At 43.7% G+C, this 20,664-nt stretch overlaps 1 protein-coding gene across 2 annotated transcripts; it reads left to right on the top strand.

Annotated features, from left to right (window-relative positions):
* The first annotated feature begins 843 nt into the window (after window positions 1-843).
* Window positions 844-20,077, top strand: lmbrd2b (LMBR1 domain containing 2b). Of its 2 annotated transcripts, XM_026174657.1 has the most exons (18): window positions 844-1,116; window positions 9,083-9,292; window positions 10,633-10,745; window positions 11,162-11,260; window positions 11,340-11,507; window positions 11,691-11,901; window positions 11,979-12,053; window positions 12,146-12,259; window positions 13,085-13,268; window positions 13,429-13,610; window positions 13,857-13,990; window positions 14,346-14,451; window positions 14,539-14,636; window positions 15,006-15,109; window positions 15,193-15,239; window positions 15,793-15,907; window positions 15,993-16,119; window positions 19,317-20,077. In XM_026174657.1, the coding sequence occupies exons 2-18, from the start codon at window positions 9,119-9,121 to the stop codon at window positions 19,378-19,380; spliced, it is 2,115 nt and encodes a 704-aa protein (XP_026030442.1). In that variant the 5' UTR covers window positions 844-1,116; window positions 9,083-9,118; the 3' UTR covers window positions 19,381-20,077. The 2 variants fall into 2 exon arrangements, with proteins under 2 accessions (XP_026030442.1, XP_026030443.1); XM_026174658.1 differs by lacking the exons at window positions 844-1,116; window positions 10,633-10,745 and having other exon boundaries at window positions 9,120-9,292.
* Window positions 20,078-20,664: the final 587 nt, after the last annotated feature.

Below are 20,664 nucleotides of genomic sequence, written 5' to 3'. Positions count from 1 at the left end.
ATATACACATATACACATATATAGATACAGAATATACAATATGGATAAATAGGATTGCTCATTTGAGTGAGTATATTGCACAGTGATTATTGCACAGTCAAATATAAGAAAAAAAGACAAAACAAAAACAAAAAACAAATATTGCAAATATTGCACAGTGTAGAAAAGCACCTACAGCTCAGTTGTTCCACAACCAGTTCCTTGGTCTTTGAAGTGTTGAGTTGCAGGTGGTTTGTGTGACTCCATGTGACAAAGAGGACTTTGACTTTGTTTTCAGTCCTCAGACCTACATTGAGGCCAAGTGCGATTTAAAGATATGGAGGAGCTTATCTGTCTGTGAAAGACCGGCTGAGGAGAGATAACAACATTAAAATCCATTTATTGATTCATAATCGAATCTAAATAGCTGTGCACACAGGGTGCAGACTGAGAGCTGCAGCATTGGGTTTGAACACCCAATGCTGTGAAAATCACTGTATGGGCTCGAGAACACTTCTGAAAGAACATAAAAATATTAAAGAGAGTGGAGCAACCCCCTCCACATGCACACACACACACACACGCACACACATTTATTTGTGAAGGCTGACACACAGGAAGTAGTTCCTGCAGAAATACCTAATAGTGAAACATTAATGTGTTCACATCTTCGTTAAAGCCCTTGTGTTGTCTTCACCTGCTTAGGAGGTGAAGATCCAGATTAGTGCTTAAATTCAACTAGAGCACAGCTGGAAGCACTTGTGCGTGCAGCTGTGCTCAGCAGGGTGTGAAGATAAGGTGTTTTGACGCTGTGACGCCGATGACGTCATCTTGTGTTCTGGAACCTTCAATCTTCTGTCTCAGGTAATTCCTGATCTATCCGGTGGAGGGCAGTAACGATAAAGCGCTAAGAGAAGCGGCAGAATGACATGGTGTTTGCGCACGCGCAGACTGGCTCTGACGTCATCTGCTCCTCCCGGTAGGGCCGGGATGTGACGGGCTGATGCTACTGAGCTAACGAGCTGAAATCAAGAGGTTTCTCTCGGAGACCGGTGGCTGATAATAACAGGAGCAGCTCGCGGAGATAAACGTGGCCTCGTCACTCCGAGAGGAGCCGGAGCCCACACAGGAATCACGGTAAGAGCTGATGGGGCTGCTGGGAGGAGGTTGCTAACCCACGGCGGCAGCTAGCCGGAGTTCCTGGTTGATCCGGTGTTCCAGATCTACTGGCGTTTAGATCAACTGGCGTTGGTCGAACAGATGTGTGGCAGTCTTGCGTTTCAGGAGCTGCTACCGACAAACCAGCAAAAAAACGCCAAATGTGTCATCTGTGACACTTGTGAGGTTATCTCAAACACACTCCATCAGTCTTGATGCTGTTGAACAACAAAATGTTTAAAAATGTGGCGAGTTTACCTGGTGATATCCTCATGCGCGACGCGATCGCAAAAACAGCAAACAAGTAACACCACGCCGTTGTTGTTCACAGGACAGCAAGAGTAAACGATCGGGAGACTGTTGTCGTCGTTATCGTTCCCCTCGCACGGTTTATTTCTCCGAATTCAGCGTTTTTGCTTCACAACTAAAGCGAGCAGTTTACTTTGTGCACTAACATGGAGTCGGGTCAACCAGCGCCACCTCTGGCCAAGTGCCACAGCCTACAGCCAGATCAACCTGTGACACATCTGCACCACGTTTGAATCAGTGTCATGCACATTTGTACCTTTCAATTGTCTCTGTTTGTGCGTCATGCAAATAAACCTTTGAAAAGAATGAAATGATATCATATATTCCTTATTGGCCTACATTTGTTCAAAATCCCAAATTATATACACAAAGTCATAGAAATCACCACTCCAATTGGTCATCATGATTTTGATATTCTCTTTTTCCATAACAATGAAATACGCCTTGGACAAATATGACACATCAATATTTCATTAGTGTTGTAACATCACATGTCGTTAGCATAGTCTGCCTGTGTCTTCCCTCTGCAAACGAACATTTCAGAGTTGGTTGTTATATACAGTCTGTATAAGTGTGGTTAATCTAATAAACATTTGTAAGGAGATGGCAGTTACTGTGAATGTACTGCAGGTGATTAGTAATAAACAGTCAGACAATGACCCTGACAATCTCATTCAATCTTGCAGATTGAATGCACCTTCTGTGGAAAGTGGTACCACACAGTGTTGTGGACAAATGTTGTGGGTGCTAAATAAACAGAAAAAATTTATCCCTGTTGTCTTTGCTTACTGATTGTTTTTAGTGTTGACAATCCACATTGCTGCCATTGCACCTGTCAACATGTTTGTGGGCAGATTTGGATGTACCAGGGGTAAGTGCAGCCACTCAGCCTCTACTCAATGTGATCATAGCAGCAGGTGCAGATGTGTCACAAGTTAATCTAGTAGTAGGCTATGGTAGTAGTGGACTGACCTCCATTGGAGACTGCTCCAGCTGCTGTGTGATAGTGGATCTGCTACAAATTGAAGATCATAAGCAAGTTTTGGAAATTAACCCTTGTATTATGTTGAAGAACAAACAATTGACATTGATTTTGTTGCGGGTCATTTTGACCCGTACTGTGTAAATCCACTCAGAATTATCCAAAAACTGCAATAAAACAATAGCAACTTTATTTTCCATTAGATAAACATGTAGAACACAGACATACAACAGTGACTTTCCATAACTATTTTAGGAACAATTTGGTTTTTCGTTCTTACAAACACATTTCTTTTGAACTTGCCCAACGTTCTCAGTTTTTCAATGCTCAACATTTTCAATTTTGTCCACATGCTGGACAAAATGTGTTTTCTGCAGATGTACTTCTTGCATTCCTCACAGAAAGTGCTTGTTTTCAAACAGGAATCTTCCTAACTAAGATTTAAAACAAAGGATTTCTACGTCTCCTCCAGTCTCACAAACAGATGACAAACCAAGCAACACACCTGAGTCACTGACTTTCTTAAATCCACTCACTCTCACTGGCTGTTTATTACTAATCACTGTGTAACTGCTGTGAATTCAAAGTAACTGCCATCTCCTTACAAATGTTCATTAGATTAACCACACTTATACAGACTGTATATAACTCCAGCCATGTTGATGGATTGCCTATATTGGCTGGAAATATTAATTTCCAGGGAACAGACACAGACAAACGATGCTTACAGGATGTGATGTTACAACACTAATGAAATATTGATGTGTCATATTTGTCCAAGGCGTATTTCATTGTTATGGAAAAAGAGAATATCAAAATCATGATGACCAATTGGAGTGGTGATTTCTATGACTTTGTGTATATAATTTGGGATTTTGAACAAATGTAGGCCAATAAGGAATATATGATATCATTTCATTCTTTTCAAAGGTTTATTTGCATGACGCACAAACAGAGACAATTGAAAGGTACAAATGTGCATGACACTGATTCAAACGTGGTGCAGATGTGTCACAGGTTGATCTGGCTGTAGGCTGTGGCACTTGGCCAGAGGTGGCGCTGGTTGACCCGACTCCATGTTAGTGCACAAAGTAAACTGCTCGCTTTAGTTGTGAAGCAAAAACGCTGAATTCGGAGAAATAAACCGTGCAAGGGGAACGATAACGACGACAAGAGTCTCCCGATCGTTTACTCTTGCTGTCCTGTGAACAACATCGGCGTGGTGTTACTTGTTTGCTGTTTTCGCGATCGCGTCGCGCATGAGGATATCACCAGGTAAACTCGCCACATTTTTATACATTTTGTTGTTCAACAGCATCAAGACTGACGGAGTGTGTTTGAGACAACCTCACAAGTGTCACAGATGACACATTTGGCGTTTTTTTTGCTGGTTTGTCGGTAGGAGCTCCTGAAACGCAAGACTGCCACACATCTGTTCGACCAACGCCAGTTGATCTAAACGCCAGTAGATCTGGAACACTGTGAGGTCAGCTGCGGGTCACCCGATCATCTACATCATAACACATAAGGAATCGCAGTTTCCTCCGGGTGTGGTCTCCCAGAAATCCTCCTCATCAGCCGGGAACGGTGATGAATATGTCCGCGGCTGTCAGGCGGAAGTCAGGACTTCCTGTCTGTGATTGGGTCTGCGGTTACAGCTCCTTGTAGCTGCGACACACTGAGAGCCTGTATCATCACTGGGAGCTGTTTACACACCTCTGTAGCATAGGGGTGCAGGGAGGAGGAGGGTGCAGAGGGGCATAAGTGCACATCTGGGTAACCTGCACATCTGTGGAGCCCCATTAATGCTGAATGAGGTTTAAGATCAACATGTGTGATCTGACCAGAGGCAAGAACAGTCACTCAGACTGTCTGACTCCCTCACAGGTTAACTGTATGTTAGTGAGGCCTGACACAGTGATGGTTGCTACTTACCTGAGTCTGAGCCTCTGCAATAGCATATCCACTCTCCTTACTCTTCTGGGAGGTCACTGAGGCATTCCCGGCATTACAGGGTGGGCTGTGGACACAAATGTAAAACCACAGGGCCTACACACATTAACACACACATAGGCCGGACACACAAACTATAAGCCTGTTTAACAACAGTGATATGTTAAACACACATTCACTGAGGCTACATCGGTTGAGTCTGAGCTCATTCCTTCAGCTCATTCCTGCTTGTTGGTTCATCACTGATCATGTGACTTTTCACAACACCAATGGTCTTTTTGGGGACAGATAAAAAATCTTCACATGTTACCCCTGGTCCTTCAGCTGTTCACATAAGGAAGAAATCTGTAGAAATAAAAATAAAATGAAGTGCAAGTGTGAGAAACATCAAGAGAGGCACAAGTCCTGCAGCACAGACTGATGTCACAGCTGTGTGGACACTTTGGTTTTATTGATGGTAATCTCATCTGAGAGAAGATCTCTGACCTTTATACCATCACGAGGAGGATCACATGACCACAGACAGAGAAGCCCAGCTTCCTCTTAAAGCGTTTGCCTCTTCTTCCTCAGAGTCAAAGTTTCTGAATGGATCTGTGGTTATTAAAACAGAAACAGCTAGGTGGCAGATGTTTGCAGCTTGAGAGGAAACGTGAGGCAGAGCAGGTGTGTTTGTTTCAGTAGGACGTCAGAACATTAGACATGCTGTAAAAAAAAAAAAAAAAAAAAAAATACAAAGCAAGCTAAAAGGAACATCTGCAGGCAGTGCCTGTCAGCACTGACAGGGAAATATGTTTTTCATGATTGAACAGTTGAACCTGGACAGAAGTCAGAGAGTGACACAAGGTGTGAGGTAACTAATAGTGTTAGGTGGCCTCACATGTGTGGATGACAGGATGGGCCTCCATGCTTTCTTAGAGTACATTAAGAAATAAACCTCTGACAGAAACTCTGGAGCAATAATCCGCTGCATCAACAGTTAAATCTTCATCCATAGACAGAATCCAACTCCCTGGCTGGGCTTGCAGTAGGCAGCAAAGAGCTTTGCACTGCTTTGTGGCTCTTTGTGAGTTCAATACAGGAGCTCATCACCCAGCATAGTCCCGGTGGAGTTTATCCACCGAAGAAGACTGAGAGCAACCTGACCACCAAGCTGGAAGGAAGGGTCGGCTTTAGCAGGGACTGAACTTTCAAAATAAGGGTTAGGCTTAAAAAACCTGAGTGGAATCCAGCTGTTTGTTGTAATAACCACAGATACATTCAGAAACTTTGACTTTGAGGAAGAAGAGGCAGAGTCAAAAGTGGGCAGCTCACCCAGGTGATGTCATTTAGAATAGAATAGAATAGAATTCAACTTTATTGTCATTGCACATGCACAGGTACAGGGCAACAAAATGCAGTTTGCATCCATCCAGAAGTGCTTTAGTGATATAGATATATTACAATATATATTAGCAATAATATAGATATGTGAGTATATTACAGAAATGGGTCTATTATGGTATGTTATAATGTACACGGTATGAAGTATGTTATGAATATGCTATAAGTGTAAGTATGTACAGGCTGTAGTGAGTACAAGCTATGTACAGGCTATGAACAGGATATAAATATGAAAAACTATACAGAAATCTGAGATATACAGCTATACAGAAATGTGAACTGTGCAGGTTATAAACAGTTGTGGAATTGAAAATTATTGTATGTACAGAATGATTATTTACACAGAACTATACAGTAGTGCAGTTAAGATAAGTGAGATATGTGGATAATTTCTACAGAGGCTATATAAAGTGCTAGTGGTTGTGAGTGGTGGTTCAGTCCATGTTATTATTGTGTGTCTGAGGGTACAGTTTTCCATTTTGTGTGTGTGTGTGTGTGTGTGTGTGTGTGTGTGTGTGTGTGTGTGTGTGTGTCCAGTCCATGTGTTAACGTGGGTCAGATGTCAGGAGGCAGAGTTCAGGAGTAGGGCTGCCACGATTAGTCGACTAGTCACGATTACGTCGACTATCAAAATCGTCGACGACTGATTTAATAGTCGACGCGTCGTTTGAAGCTTTGTAAGATCCCAAAAGACGCAGGAATAAGTAGTAGGATTTAAGAGTGTAATAACGGACTGAAACAGAAGATGGCAGCACTGCATGTACAAGGACGCCAGCTGCCGTTAAACCCCGAAGAAGAAGAAGCAGCTGTGTCCCAGAATTCATAGCGCAGCCCAGCTCAGTTTACAACAATGGCGGCAGCTAGTTAGTTTTAATGTTACTCTTATTATTCTTTCTGGGTCACAAAATAAACGTTTAACATATTTTCAGGCGAGAATGTAGCTGTGTAAACCTCAAATATCGGCTCAGTTTATCAAGACACCGCATATTTTCAAAAGCGCTCCGACGTTTTCGGAGACGTCTGTTACCCACTAGCGCCGTGAGAGCACCGGACTCCTGGCAAATCATTTTCAAACCCACCGCCGTCTTTCGCTACTCAGGTTAAACATGATATATAAGTCACTTAGATAACTTAAAAATGTTATTGTTTGGCTTTCTTTAGTATTTTATTTGTTCCTGAGTGAATCGGTTTGGCTGAGATGAAAGTTATAGTTTCTACACAACTGAATAAACATCAAGCAGACAGCTGATTATCAGAAGTGTGAGATGCTCGAGAATTTACTCCGGTGTCCTGTTATATTTTAGATAGCAAGGAGTTTATTAAATTTTAATGAAATTTGCAGATTGTTTCGGTGAAGTTTAATAAACTATCATCTTGTCTTTATTTTTAGTTAGCACAGATCTTAAACACTTAAAGCTGTAAGCTAATGATAGTTATATAAGAGCAGATGCTGCTGGTGCAATAAGCTGTACGTCCAATGGATGATGATCTGATTAGTCGACTAATCGCAAAAATAATCTGTGACTAGTCGACTATCAAAATAATCGTTTGTGGCAGCCCTATTCAGGAGTCTGACAGCTGTGGGGAAGAAGCTGTTCAGGTACCTGGTTGTCTTAGTCCGGTGGCTCCTGTAGTGCCTCCCAGAGGGCAGGAGGGTGAAGAGTCCATGTGATGGAGTAGCCAGTGATGGTGCTAGAGGGAACACAGAGATGATGTAAAGCTTTGCATAAAGACCCAACGGTTCGTCCAAAGGCTTCTGCACACTTCACCCAGTGAACGTGACCGAATCCTGAGGAAACATCACAGCAGACTTGCTGGCTCTGAGTTTGATGACCCTGCTACGTAACCCCGGTCCCTTGCTGAGGAAAACTGCTGTTTCCCGTGTCGCTTGTTGGAACCTCCATCCCCCAACTTTTCAAAGAAACCACACAAAGAGTCTTTCAGGGCAGGTCGGCGTGCCTCTGCTCATCGGTGCACGTCTGTCCTGATTCTCTGAGATGGCGGTCATCATTATTGTGTTAGACAGCAGTTACTGGCAGCTAACCTAATAACCAACCAACAGCAGCTCCTTTATTGTCACTGTCTGCAGTCAGACTTTCCCACAAAGGTTTAGTGTGAATATTTTTCATTTTTCCAGCTTTCTGCAGGTAATGTGGAGATGATCGTCGAGCCTGACAGATGTGTGCTCTGCTCAAGAGCGCTTCAGATCTCCCACAAATAATGAGACTAAAATCCATCACAGAGCCAACAGATGTAGCATTTGAAGATTCAAAAGTGATTAATGCTTCGTTACAGTTTTTTACAGCCGCTAGGACACATTTCACAATACTTAGGTCACTTTTGAAAAACTCTTCACACAATCCTCCTAACTGACCGTCAGCTTGGCAAAGCAGCTCGTTTCACATTCAAAATGCACTACAACTACCAAAACACTTCATTCAGGTCTCAAATAAACTCATTCTTCCAGAACACTAGCAAAGGTTGACAGCGGACAAACACACTTTGTCACCCACAAAACAATGATCTAAAAAACACTAACAACATGTAGCATTACACAGTGTTTTCTTGTGTAAAACAAGGACACATCTCTGTTTATAATTTCAATATATGTTACTGGAATGAATCAGACATCATGCAGAATTCGTTAATATTTGTTTATGTATTTTTATTTTTTTGCACTAAGTAATCCCAAAATACAAGAATTTGTATACACACCATCCACTGATACACATACAATAGTAATGCTAATCTACTCGGTCTTCTCCATTTGGCCACAGGTTCTCATCCACATCACATCTTATGTCATCTAGGGCAACACACCTAGGAAATAATCTTCTGGCATGCCAGAATTGAAGGAGTTGAAAGATTGAAGGAGTAACATCTGTGTAGATGTTCATCTACAAAGAGAATCAGCTGTGGCTGGTTAAACTGCATTTTTAGATTTAAAATATGTTTCACTAAAATATTGCTGTTGAATTTTTCTGTCTTTAAGTTTTGCATTGTGTTATTGTTTTGGCCATAAGTTTAACAGTTTTGAAAACAGTATGTAAGTACATGCAAAATGTCCTGTACGTACAAAGATTTTTGGCAGTTGTTGTGTCTGAGTGAGAAGATAATTCATGAAATTTGAGAGATGTAGTCATTGAATGCATTTTGTGCCAAAACAATGATAACTGATCCTCAGTTTAGCCCACATAGACTTCTGTTGTGCTCACTGTGTGAGGAGTTTTGCAAAAGTGACCTAAGTATTGAGAAATGTGTCCTAGCGTCTGTAAAAAACTGTAAAGTGACCACGCCAGTGTTTCTGTCCACCTGCTGCAGGTTTGTGTCAGTGCCTGCTGACGGGAGCGCAGCAGGATGAGTGGGGCGGCGCTCGGCATCGAGATCGTAGTGGTGTTTTTTTTGGCGCTGTTCCTGCTGCACCGATATGGAGACTTCAAGAAGCAGCAGCGCATGGTGCTGTTCGGCACGCTGCTGGCCTGGTACCTGTGCTTCCTCATCGTCTTCATCCTGCCTCTGGACGTCAGCACGGTCAGTATGACACACAGCATCAAACTGAGATCCCTCCAAAGTCCTCAGAGGTGTTCAAGCCTTCCATTCACGAAGCTCCTCAGGACTTTGATGGTTTCTGTCTAGTAGGGCTACCACAAACGATTATTTTGATAGTCGACTAGTCACCGATTATTTTTGCGATTAGTCAACTAATCAGATCATGGATCTGCTCTTATATAACTATCATTAGCTTACAGCTTGAAGTGTTTGTGCTAACTAAAAATAAAGACAAGATGATAGTTTATTAAATTTTAATGAAATTTGCAGATTGTTTCAGTGAAGTTTAATAAACTCCTTGCTATCTAAAATATAACAGGACACTGGAGTATATTCTCGAGCATCTCACACTTCTGATAATCAGTTGTCTGCTTGACGTTTATTCAGCTGTGTAAAAACTATAACTTTCATCTCAGCTAAACCGATTCACTCAGGAACAAATAAAATACTAAAAAAATCCAAACAATAACATGTTTAAGTTATCTAAGTGACTTATATATCATGTTTAACCTGAGTAGCGAAAGACGGCGGTAGGTTTGAAAACGATCTGCCGGGAGTCCGGTGTCCTCACGGCTCTAGTGAGCCTTGCCCCCGGCTAACTATCGAGCTGGTGGGTAACAGACGTCTCCAAAAACGTCGGAGCGCTTTTGAAAATATGTGGTGTCCTGATAAACTGAGCCGATATTTGAGGTTTACACAGCTACATTCTCGCCTGAAAATATGTTAAACGTTTATTTTGTGACCCAGAAAGAATAATAAGAGTAATATTAAAACTTACTAGCTGCCGCCATTGTTGTAAACTGAGCTGGGCTGCGCTATGAATTCTGGGACACAGCTTCTTCTTCTTCTTCTTCTTCGGGGTTTAACGGCAGCTGGCATCCTTGTACATGCAGTGCTGCCATCTTCTGCTTCAGTCCGTTATTACACTCTTAAATCCTGCTATTATTCCTGCGTCTTTTGTGATCTTACAAAGCTTCAAACGACGCGTCGACTATTAATTCAGTCGTCGACGATTTTGATAGTCGACGTAATCGTGACTAATCGACTAATCATGGCCCTACTGTCTAGTTGTTCTTTGTCATTTTTGAGATTCTTTTGTTTTTTAATATAACATCTTTAACTTTTATGACATTTCATAGAGAAGCCTTATGAGCTCCTGTGGACTTCAAGCACATCTGTTACACAACAAAAGATTACTGTTTTATACGGCTCTGATGTAAATGTCAGATTTCGACTTCCATATGTGTGGAAAAGATCTTTACATGTTTGATTTCATTCAGTGAATGTGTGTCAGCGTACGTTTGTCTGTCTGCTGCTTACAGACAATCTACAGGCAGTGTGAGCAGGACCACAAGGAGCAGGCGTCTGTTCCCGCCCTCGTCTCACCGCTGTCCAATCGCACTATAGTAAACACAACCGCTGCACCCACAAAAAGGTTTGAATGCTGTGCGTGCGTGTGTGATTTCAGGGTAAAGGTTGAAACCTCTGCAGTGAGTTTTCTGGAAATTTGTTGGTGATTAACAGGAAGTATTTGACATAATTCATAATTCAGGGACAGAGAGCTGAACCCAAACAACACATCCACTCAGTATGTCCTCTGTGATCTGGACATGAAGGCATTTCAAGTCGTTAATGATCTTTTCACACAGAGAGTCAGAGCAGAAGACAGAGCAGGATTTGAAGCGACTCCTTCTTATTGAACTTGAGTAAATGTACTTTGAAACTCAGGCGGCTTTTCTTAGAGAGACCTGAGTGTGTTACAAAAAATGTGACTAAAAGAAGTGTTGTCTTAGTAAATAAAACCAGATAACATCAGCAGGTTTCTGAACTCCTGATTGTGTTTCCTCTCAGTGTACGAACGCTGTGCCACAAGCCGTGGAGCTACATCCCTGATGGCATCATGCCAGTGTTCTGGAGGGTGGTGTACTGGACGTCTCAGTGCCTCACGTGGTCAGTACGAGCCCGAGTCTCCTCATGAAACCTCCACATGCTGAGTTTTTGTGTTTTAAAGGTTTTCTTGTGTCGTCAGGCTGCTGCTGCCCTTCATGCAGTCGTACGCTCGCTCCGGAGGCTTCTCCATCACCGGGAAGATCAAAACGGCACTGATTGAGAACGCCATTTATTACGGGACATACCTGCTCATTTTCGGCTCTTTGCTCATTTACGTGGCCGTTCATCCTGAGTTGCGCCTCTCCTGGTGAGTGGACCCTGAGGAAGAACCCCCTTTTTTTGTTTTGTTTTGTCCTGTCTGTGAAGAGAAAGACAGGACAAAGACATGCTGTGACGATTAAATGCAGAGGGCTGTATAAACACATAATCGACTCCTAAACTCCTCCTGATTGGCTGCTGTATGGAGTTACCTGCTCTGTGTGTTACTCAGGTACGAGCTACAGACCATCGGGATCACTGCCGCCAACACCTGGGGTTTGTTCCTGCTGGTGCTGTTACTCGGGTACGGGCTGGTGGAGATCCCTCGGTCCTACTGGAACTCCTCCCGGCACGGACACTTGCTCGTCAAGACCTACTTCAAGGCATCCAAGCTGATGACGGAGAAGGCGGATGCAGAAGAGAACCTGGAGGATGTCATGGAGGTAAGTGACAGCCTCCAGCAGTTACAAACATTTGGTTTAATGTTGCCGTTTTCACTGAGACGTCTGTTCTGCTGTAGGAGGTGAGAAAGGTCAGCGAATCCATCAAATACAACCACCCGCTGAGGAAGTACATCGACACCATCCTCAGGAAAGTACGTAGAGCGAAGCTGAGCGTGAACATGATGGGTGATAACTGTGATGTTTAAGTTCATGAGTGTGATGACGTGCTCGTGGTTTCCCTCAGTGCCCCTTGGACTACCAGGAGAAGATGGGCAGGAACATGGACGACTACGAGGACTTTGATGACAAACAGAATACGTACCCGACGGAGAAGAGCCTGGTGAAGCTTCATAAACAGGTGAGAGGATTTGACGAGTCAATCAGACTGTGCTGCCTTCTTATTGGAGGAATAAAGAGATGAAACAGATTCTAATGAAGACTCCTGATGATGTGGTGGCAGATGTTTTTGTGTTCAGTGAAAGTGTTTCTGTGTGTTTCCTGAATACCTGCACAGAGCACGTCCACCTTAAACTTTATCCACATGATAAAGCTGCTCAGTGAAGGTTGGGGGCATCAGCTAATCTTACAAAGCTCAGTCTAGTGCTGACCTTTGTTAGCCGGGGGTGAGAAGCAAACCATGATGTCAGGCTCCGTCTGTCTGAGATGGACGGACATTTTACTCCCACTGGCCCCCAAAATTTCCACCGTAACAAAGTTTCTGATGTCCATTTTAATTATGTTGCTGATGGTACATTACATGTTCATTATATTTAAAGATGTCTCTTTTTTCTGTTCTTCATATTTATTTATATACATGAGGTGGCCAGAATATTAGAAGTGCCTGAAAATGCAGAACTGAGCTGCACTGAACTGGCTTAGATTGTAAGATTCAGATCGATAAAGATATGAATCATAATCTTTGTAATCACTGCTGTCAGCTGAGCGAGAAGATAGTCCTCGTTCCACTGCAGAACATTTACAGTTACAGTGATGCTGTACAGGTGATGATTTCAAAAAAGAAGAGGATGATGATGAGATGACAATGATGTAAAAAGCGATGAAACAAGGAAAAATCTTTCTCTTTGTGCTTGTAGTTTCCTCCTCACACTGCACACAGCTGAAGTCTTCTGTTTCCTGTTCACTCTGTTTCCCCTACTCTGATGTCCGAACCTGTCGTGTGCAGGTGATCTACGCCGTGCAGAGACACAACCGGACGCGTGTGCAGTGGCAAATCCTCCTGCAGCAGGCCATCCACCTGGAGGACGTGGCCAAGAACGAGACCAGCTCCACCCACCAGTTTGTCCACAGCTTCCCTTCATCAGAGCCGGCCGGCTGGTTCAGCAGATACATCTACACCCCGACTGTAGGTGGGTGTAATGAGATCACTCCTGTAACCACCTGCACAGGTGTCCTGCTACAGTTTTCCTTTGGTTGCTGGTGGCAGTGACGTCGAAGAGTAAACACTGCCCTGTGTGTGTGTGTGTGTGTGTGTGTGTGTGTGTGTGTGTGTGTGTGTGTGTGTCACAGAGTGGTACTGGGAGTGCTTCCTGAAGCGCTGGTTTTACCGCCTCCTCTCCATCGTCCTGACTCTGTTCAGCGTGGTTGTGGTTTGGTCCGAGTGCACCTTCTTCAGCACACGGCCCGTCCTCTCGCTGTTCGCCATCTTCATCCAGTTGGCTGAGAGAGACTACAACTACCTGTACATCGAGGTGAGCCTGAGAAGACAGACGCTGGTTTACACACAAACCATCAGACACAGAGCTTCATATTTCTGTAGAGCCTCTGAAAGTGTTTAAAGGCTGCTGTGTGATGGAGTGCTGCACAGCTGAGTCTTTGTTGTTTTACAATGAAGGAAACATGACATGTGATGTGTGTTTCAGTTTCACTTTCTTTGTTGAAACACGATCACACTTCATTCAGACCTCTGATCACCTTTTGCTCTCTCTCTCCACCAGATGGCGTGCTTCATCACAATCTTCTTCCTGTGCACCTGTGTTTACTCCACCGTGTTTCGCATCAGAGTCTTCAACTACTACTATCTGGCCTCCCACCACCAGACCGACGCCTACAGCCTCCAGTTCAGCGGCATGTAAGTGACAGCAAGAATGCTTTTATTTTGAAAGGATTCTGAAAGGGACATGTTCAGGAAAGATCGCTGTAAACCAAGAGAAGACATGAGCACACATGTTTCTTTCTAGAATGTTCCTCCTCATATACAAGAAAAACATTTGTACTGTTTCAAAAAACCTCAAATTACTTAATTTTAATACCTGTTCTGTAGAAAGGATCTCCTCTTTATCTTCTTAAAGCACAGAAACTAGAGCGTTTTGTAGTGAGTCAGTGTTATTAAACAACATGTTATGTGACGCAGAAGTTCACTTGGAGGCGATGGAGGAGTTGACCTGATGGAGGTTTAGTGACTCTGTCGTGTTTTCCTCCTGCAGGCTGTTCTGTCGTCTGACTCCTCCTCTCTGTCTCAACTTCCTGGGTTTGATCCACATGGACTCGGCCATCTCCCACCAGGAAAAGCTGCAAACTGCTTACACTTCTGTAAATACCCACACTGTATGAAACCTGTGTAACACACCTGTGCTGCAGTGTCTGCCTGACTCACCTGTTGTTTGTTTGTTGGAACAGATCATGGGATCCATGCGCGTCCTCTCTTTCATTGCTAATGGCTTCTACATCTACTACCCCATGTTGATCGTCATCCTCTGCATCGCCACCTACTTCAGGTGAGATGAGTCTCTGGAGTCTTCCCTGCTGGGCGCTTCTTTAACAGTGTGGATTGGTCATGTGACAGAAGATAGTCTGAAAAGCCAGAACAGGGTTTTACATACAGAATTTGCTGCTTTTCCTTGTTGTTCATGAGTTAAACTGAAGTCTTTGAAAACAAAAAACTGGAAGAGATCCCGACGGATTAAATAATTCAGATTATAAAACCTTTGCATGTCTGGGGTGTTGGTGAGCTGTAGCATTTATAGCAGTCTTTTAGATCCTGCTTCTCTCTGCTGGTTAGTGCAGGATTAAACAGAACCATCAGGCGGTTTATTATATATGTAGTTATGTTTGTGACTCTGTGTTATAATCAATGTTCTCCTCAGTTTGGGGACTCGCTGCCTGAATCTTCTGGGCTTCCAGCAGTTTATGGATGACAGTGAAATGACCTCTGACCTGATCGACGAGGGAAAGGAGCTGATTCGCCGGGGTGAGACTGCCACCATCATCTGAATTCTCTTTGACTTTTTAACATGAAAGTAGTAAAATAGTAAAATACAATATTTTTTACAGAGAAAAGGAAGAGGCAGAGGATTGAAGATGGTGAGAACAGACGGAGGGTGAGTACCTGTTTGCTGCTTCTTTTTAGATATCAGAGAAAACTAATCACATGCATCAAAGTCCCTTTGTATATCTTATTTTAATAATATATATTTTCATTGTTTATTAAGTGCACAGACTGTAGTTTACAGCAGGTTTCCTCAGATATAATATTATATTCCAAAATAACAAAGTCAGCTGCTGGGAGAGGAAACAACACTGAAACAGGAAGTACAGAAGATGCTCATCACTGGGTTTTCTGCCTAAGATTAAAGATTGAACATCAGCGTCCCTGCAGGCCAATAACACAGAGACAGCTATTTAGAATCAGCAGATGAGGCAACTGTAGTGACAACACTGAAATGTTTGTTTTTCTGACTGTTTGATGAATGTGTGAGTGAAAGAAAGCTGATGCCAGGAGTGATGGAATCATGGCGTGACACAGATGACTCGTGTCAGAGCGCTTACACAACCCGTCACGTACAAACATGAACTGATGTCTACTGGGAAACAGCAGGAGTGAAATCCTTGTTCAAGCGTCCTGATCTGTTTGTGTTGTGTCATCTGCTGCAGGAGTGGAAGGAGCGCTACGGGAACCCGAGAGAAGACTACGCTGCGAGGAACAGGAGCAGCCACGAGATGAAGGAGACGAGCTACTCAGACACCGTGAGCTCCAGCAACAGCAGACGTAAGTCAGCAGGTGGTCGGCGCTGCTCTCTGAAGGTGTTTTTGGTGGTTTTCGGGTGACGGAGCACTTCCTGTTGTTTGAACAGAGGCTAAATATTCCCGGTCTGGGAGCCGAGCAGAGAGGGACCGCATCGAGCTGCTGCAGGACGCCGAGCCCTTGGACTTCAACGCCGAAGCGCTGACAGATGACCCGCTGGACGCTGAGTCTGGAAGGTAAGCATGGTGTCATCGTCATGGTTAGGCCACTGTGTTTGGGATGCACGTTTGAGAGTTTCCCTGTTTTCAGCTGCTGGTAATGTTTAATTCTTTAACTTTGTATTTTAATAGTTTTCAGTTTGACTGCTGTTTCATTTCAGAGTGTGTTTTTTTTTATTTTTTTATTTTTTAAATACGGATAATTATCCAGGATGAGATTCAGGAAGTTATTACAGTACAACACAAGAGTGCATAACTTAATGGCCCCAAGCCAACACAGCAGAGACGTGACACCCAAACACTCTTGTTGGTGGTACGTGGGAAGCGGTTTTCATCAGATCCTCCTGCTGACCCCTAACCTGCTGTTTTTATTGCCCCAATAGATTTAAAGAGGAGTTTCAAATTAGCACTATTGCCTCACAGCAAGAAGGTCCTGAGTTCACCATCAGGGAGTGGAGGGCGTGTGTGGAGTTTGCATGTTCTCCCTGTGTTTGCGTGGGTTCTCCCCGGGTATTCCGGCTTCCCCCACAGTCCAAAGACATGTAGTTAGTGGGGATAGGGGATAGGCTCCAGCGACCCCTGCGACCCTGAAAAGGAGAAGCAGAAGCGAATGGATGGATAGAGTTTCAAATGCAGATAACTTGACTTTGGTTGCTCATGTTTAGCTCCTGTCTGTTGGCGGGATGTAAAATGTCCGTGACCTGCAGGGTTGATGTCTGCATGCACCAGCCAGAAATATTTAAAAAAGGGTTAACTAAGGGTTAACTAACCAAAATGTTGTTAAAAAGCAAAAGGAAGAAATAATATTTAAATGTTTGGATGTTTTTTGGGTGGATTCAGTAAGAAAAGGTGAAGAAGTGGAGACAGAGAAGTGTGGATAGTTTTCCGTTTACGGAAGCGGTTGTGGGATTTATCGGGAAACTAGCGGATGACACAGCAGAAAGAACTATCATCCGAACGTTTCCCAACCAGAAGCCGTGGGTGGATAAAAACATCCGCGACACTCTGAGATCACGCACCGCTGCCTACAATGAAGGGCTTGTCTCCGGTAATATGGACCTATACAAGGCTGTGTCCTACAACGTGCGCAGCGCGGTCCGAAAGGCAAAGCGGAGCTACGGGGAAAAACTAGAGTCACAGCTACGACAGTGCGACTCTAGGAGCCTGTGGAAAGGACTGCGGACTATAACGGACTATAAACGACCAGCTTCTTCAATGATGAATGCAGATGCTTCACTGGCTGATGAGCTGAACACGTTTTATGCTCGCTTCGACGCCGCAGCAATTAAAACAACAAACGGCTGCGCGCGCTCGGAGTGCACCAGTGAAGAAAATGCATTCGTCATCACAGAGCATGCCGTGAGGAACACCTTCAGGAGGGTGAACACCAGGAAGGCAGCAGGACCAGATGCAATCCCTGGCCGGGTCCTTAGAGCCTGCGCTGATCAACTAGCACCGGTGTTCACGGAGATCTTCAACCTCTCCCTGGCCCAAGCTGTGGTTCCCACGTGCTTCAAACAGTCCATTATTGTCCCTGTTCCAAAGAAACAACAGCCCGCTTGCCACAATGACTACCGTCCAGTAGCACTGACTTCAATTGTGATGAAGTGTTTTGAAAGACTGATGAGAGATCACATCACTTCTTCACTTCCTGCCACCATCGACTCACTTCAGTTTGCTTACCGGACTAATCGTTCCACAGACGATGCCATATCTCACCTGCTCCACACATCCCTGAGACACCTGGACACTGGCAGAGGGAATTATGTTAGGATGCTGTTCGTGGACTACAGTTCAGCATTCAACACAATAATTCCCTCTAAGCTTTTCACCAAGTTGACGGATCTAGGACTCATCACTGTGTCAGTGGATCCTCAACTTCCTCACAGACAGACCCCAATCAGTGAGGGTGGGAAAACAAGTCTCCCCCTCCATCTCACTCAGCACTGGAGTGCCTCAGGGCAGTGTTTTAAGCCCCCTGCTGTACTCACTGTACACTTATGACTGTGTAGCCACATCCGACACCACCTCCATTGTCAAGTTTGCTGACGACACTGCTGTTGTGGGCCTGATCTCCGACAACATCGAGACGGCCTACCTGGAGGAGATTAGGAACCTGGAGACCTGGTGCCAGGAGAATAACCTCCTCCTAAACATCAGCAAGACTAAGGAGCTGATCGTGGACTTCACTACAAAGCAGGCGAGGAATTACAAACCCCTCATCATCAGTGGCACGCCAGTGGAGAGTGTGGACAGTTTCCGATACCTGGGTGTCCACATCACTCAGGACCTGTCATGGTCCTGTCACATCAACACCCTGGTTAAGAAAGCCCGTCAGCGTCTCTTCTTCCTCAGAAGACTTAGAGACTTCCATCTGCCACTGAAGGCGCTCAAGAACTTCTACTCCTGCACCATCGAGAGCGTCCTGACGGCAAACATCTGCACCTGGTTTGGGAACAGCACCAAGCAGGACAGACGAGATCTGCAAAGGGTGTTGCGCTCGGCAGAACGCATCATTCAATCAGAGCTCCCTGACCTGCTGTCCATCTACACCAAGCGGTACAAGTCCAAAGCTAGGAAGATTATGATGGACCTCTCCCATCCCAACAATGGACTCTTCTCACTGTTGAGGTCTGGGAAGCGCTTCCGCTCCCTTAAGGCCAAAACAGAGAGAATGAGGAGGAGCTTCTTCCCCCAGGCTATTCGGGGCCTGAACCAGGTGTAGGACTGGACTCTCCCACACACGTCACTATAAGACTGGACTCTCACACACGTCACCACACGCACCACCACACATTTCCTATAATCCTATAATTCCTATAATTTATAATCCTTATCTTTATAATCTCTTCTGCTATTTGCACATTCTTTACTGTAAATTCCTAAGTTAATTTGTAAATTTTTGTAGTAAATTGTAAATATTGTAGAACTTTTCTTCTGTCATTTAATGGTCGGGCATTGTACAGCTACAAGCATTTCACCCCCATGTCATACTGTGTATGGTTGTGTGTGTGTGACAAATAAAATTTGAATTTGAATTTAAAGAACTTATAGGTTTTTTTTTATAAAGTTTTCTGATAAATAACTGTCAGTTTGTTCATTTCAGCGCTGACCTCAGTGCTCTTTAATGTGTTGGAGTAAAGCACACCTGTTTCTAATGTGTCTGCACTGACCTATCCAGAGATGTGTGAACTTGTGTGTTTTTGTGTTTTCAGGCACTCTGGAGGACGGTACCTGTCCATGTCGTCATCTCGTAGCCGAATATTTGACGACATCTAGAAGAGAAGTCTGAATCACTGTCCACACGTCCACCTGCAGCATGACCTCCTTCTCTCAGCACTCGGCATGCACACTGAATAAAAGCCGCTCAGGTGAACTTCTCTCACCTGCAAACATCTACATAAACAATTTGCATCCGTTTCTGTATGCAGCTGCAGGTCCATGAAAGCACTTTTGAAGGAATATTAAATTTACTCAGCATGTGACAGACTGCAGGCCTGAGCTTCTCAACAGATCAAACCCTCAATTTACTGCATGTCATGAAGGCAGGAGAGGCAGTCAGAGCACATGAATGTGAATCACTTTATCCGCAGGTTTCATGGAGGCCCTGCTAATATATTTAATTTCTAGTGTTTATTCTTTAATGTTGTAGATTTATTTAACTGTCTGTCATGATGGGAGCTGTTAGGATTCGCTGATTCAGTCACTGATAAACCTGAAATCCCTCAGTCATGTTGGAGGTCAGGGCTTCATGTTTATGGGATTAATGTGCAGTCTAATTGAGTCTGTATTTCTCTGTAATTTAAAGCTAATTGGGAGGTGGTGGTATCTGAAACCATGTGATCACTGTAAACTCTGTGATTAATTACTTGATCGACCTACAACAACTTCACTGTGTTCAAACAGGAATGAATCCAGTTTCACTTAATAAATATATATATATATATATATATATATATATACATACAGCACTGTGCAAAAGTCTTGAGCCCTCATTTGCCCCATTTCTTTACATTTTGCATGAAAACTGGAAATAGGTGCAGCGATTCATTGATATGTGCAAATATTTATAAAAAAAGAAAAAAAAGAATATGAGGCAAAAACAGAGTTTTTACAGTTCGAACGAGCTTGAAAGTGAATGTTTGGTCCGACCTTCATCCTTCAGCCCCATCTGAACTCTGTGAGCATCTACAGGAACATTTCTCCAGGCTCCTTGAAGGACATTCAAAGCTCTTCTTTGGATGTTTCTCCCTTTTGTGGATAATGATGATAATGATGATGATGATGATGATGCCACTTTTTTTATGTCGTTCTGTGCTTTGAGAAGATCAGACCATGACTGACGGTGTTATTGTGTTATATCTCTCTGCTATATCTATCACTGCTGAACTGTTTCTTAAGGACGCGACTTTAACATACTGTTCAGAAAACATTCAAATATTACAAGAAATTTTGACTTTGAAGCAAATTATAAACAAATTAAGGACAGCTCAAGACTTTTGCACATTACTGTGTCCTGTTGAAGGAAATATTGACAGGTGTTTGCTTCATACATGGATTACG

Source organism: Astatotilapia calliptera, chromosome 7, assembly GCF_900246225.1.
Source record: "Astatotilapia calliptera chromosome 7, fAstCal1.2, whole genome shotgun sequence".
In the NCBI taxonomy this organism is placed as follows: Eukaryota; Metazoa; Chordata; class Actinopteri; order Cichliformes; family Cichlidae; genus Astatotilapia; species Astatotilapia calliptera.
Note: the sequence above shows the minus strand (reverse complement) of the source record. Positions and strands in the feature narration are given on the sequence as shown.

Excerpts from the sequence above, each read along its gene's own strand:
- lmbrd2b (XM_026174657.1), top strand. The coding sequence starts at position 9,119 with ATGAGTGGGGCGGCGCTCGGCATCGAGATCGTAGTGGTGTTTTTTTTG. Across the intron at positions 12,054-12,145 it reads TCGACACCATCCTCAGGAAA|TGCCCCTTGGACTACCAGGA; the intron begins GTACGTAGAGCG and ends GGTTTCCCTCAG. Across the intron at positions 14,637-15,005 it reads TGCATCGCCACCTACTTCAG|TTTGGGGACTCGCTGCCTGA; the intron begins GTGAGATGAGTC and ends TGTTCTCCTCAG.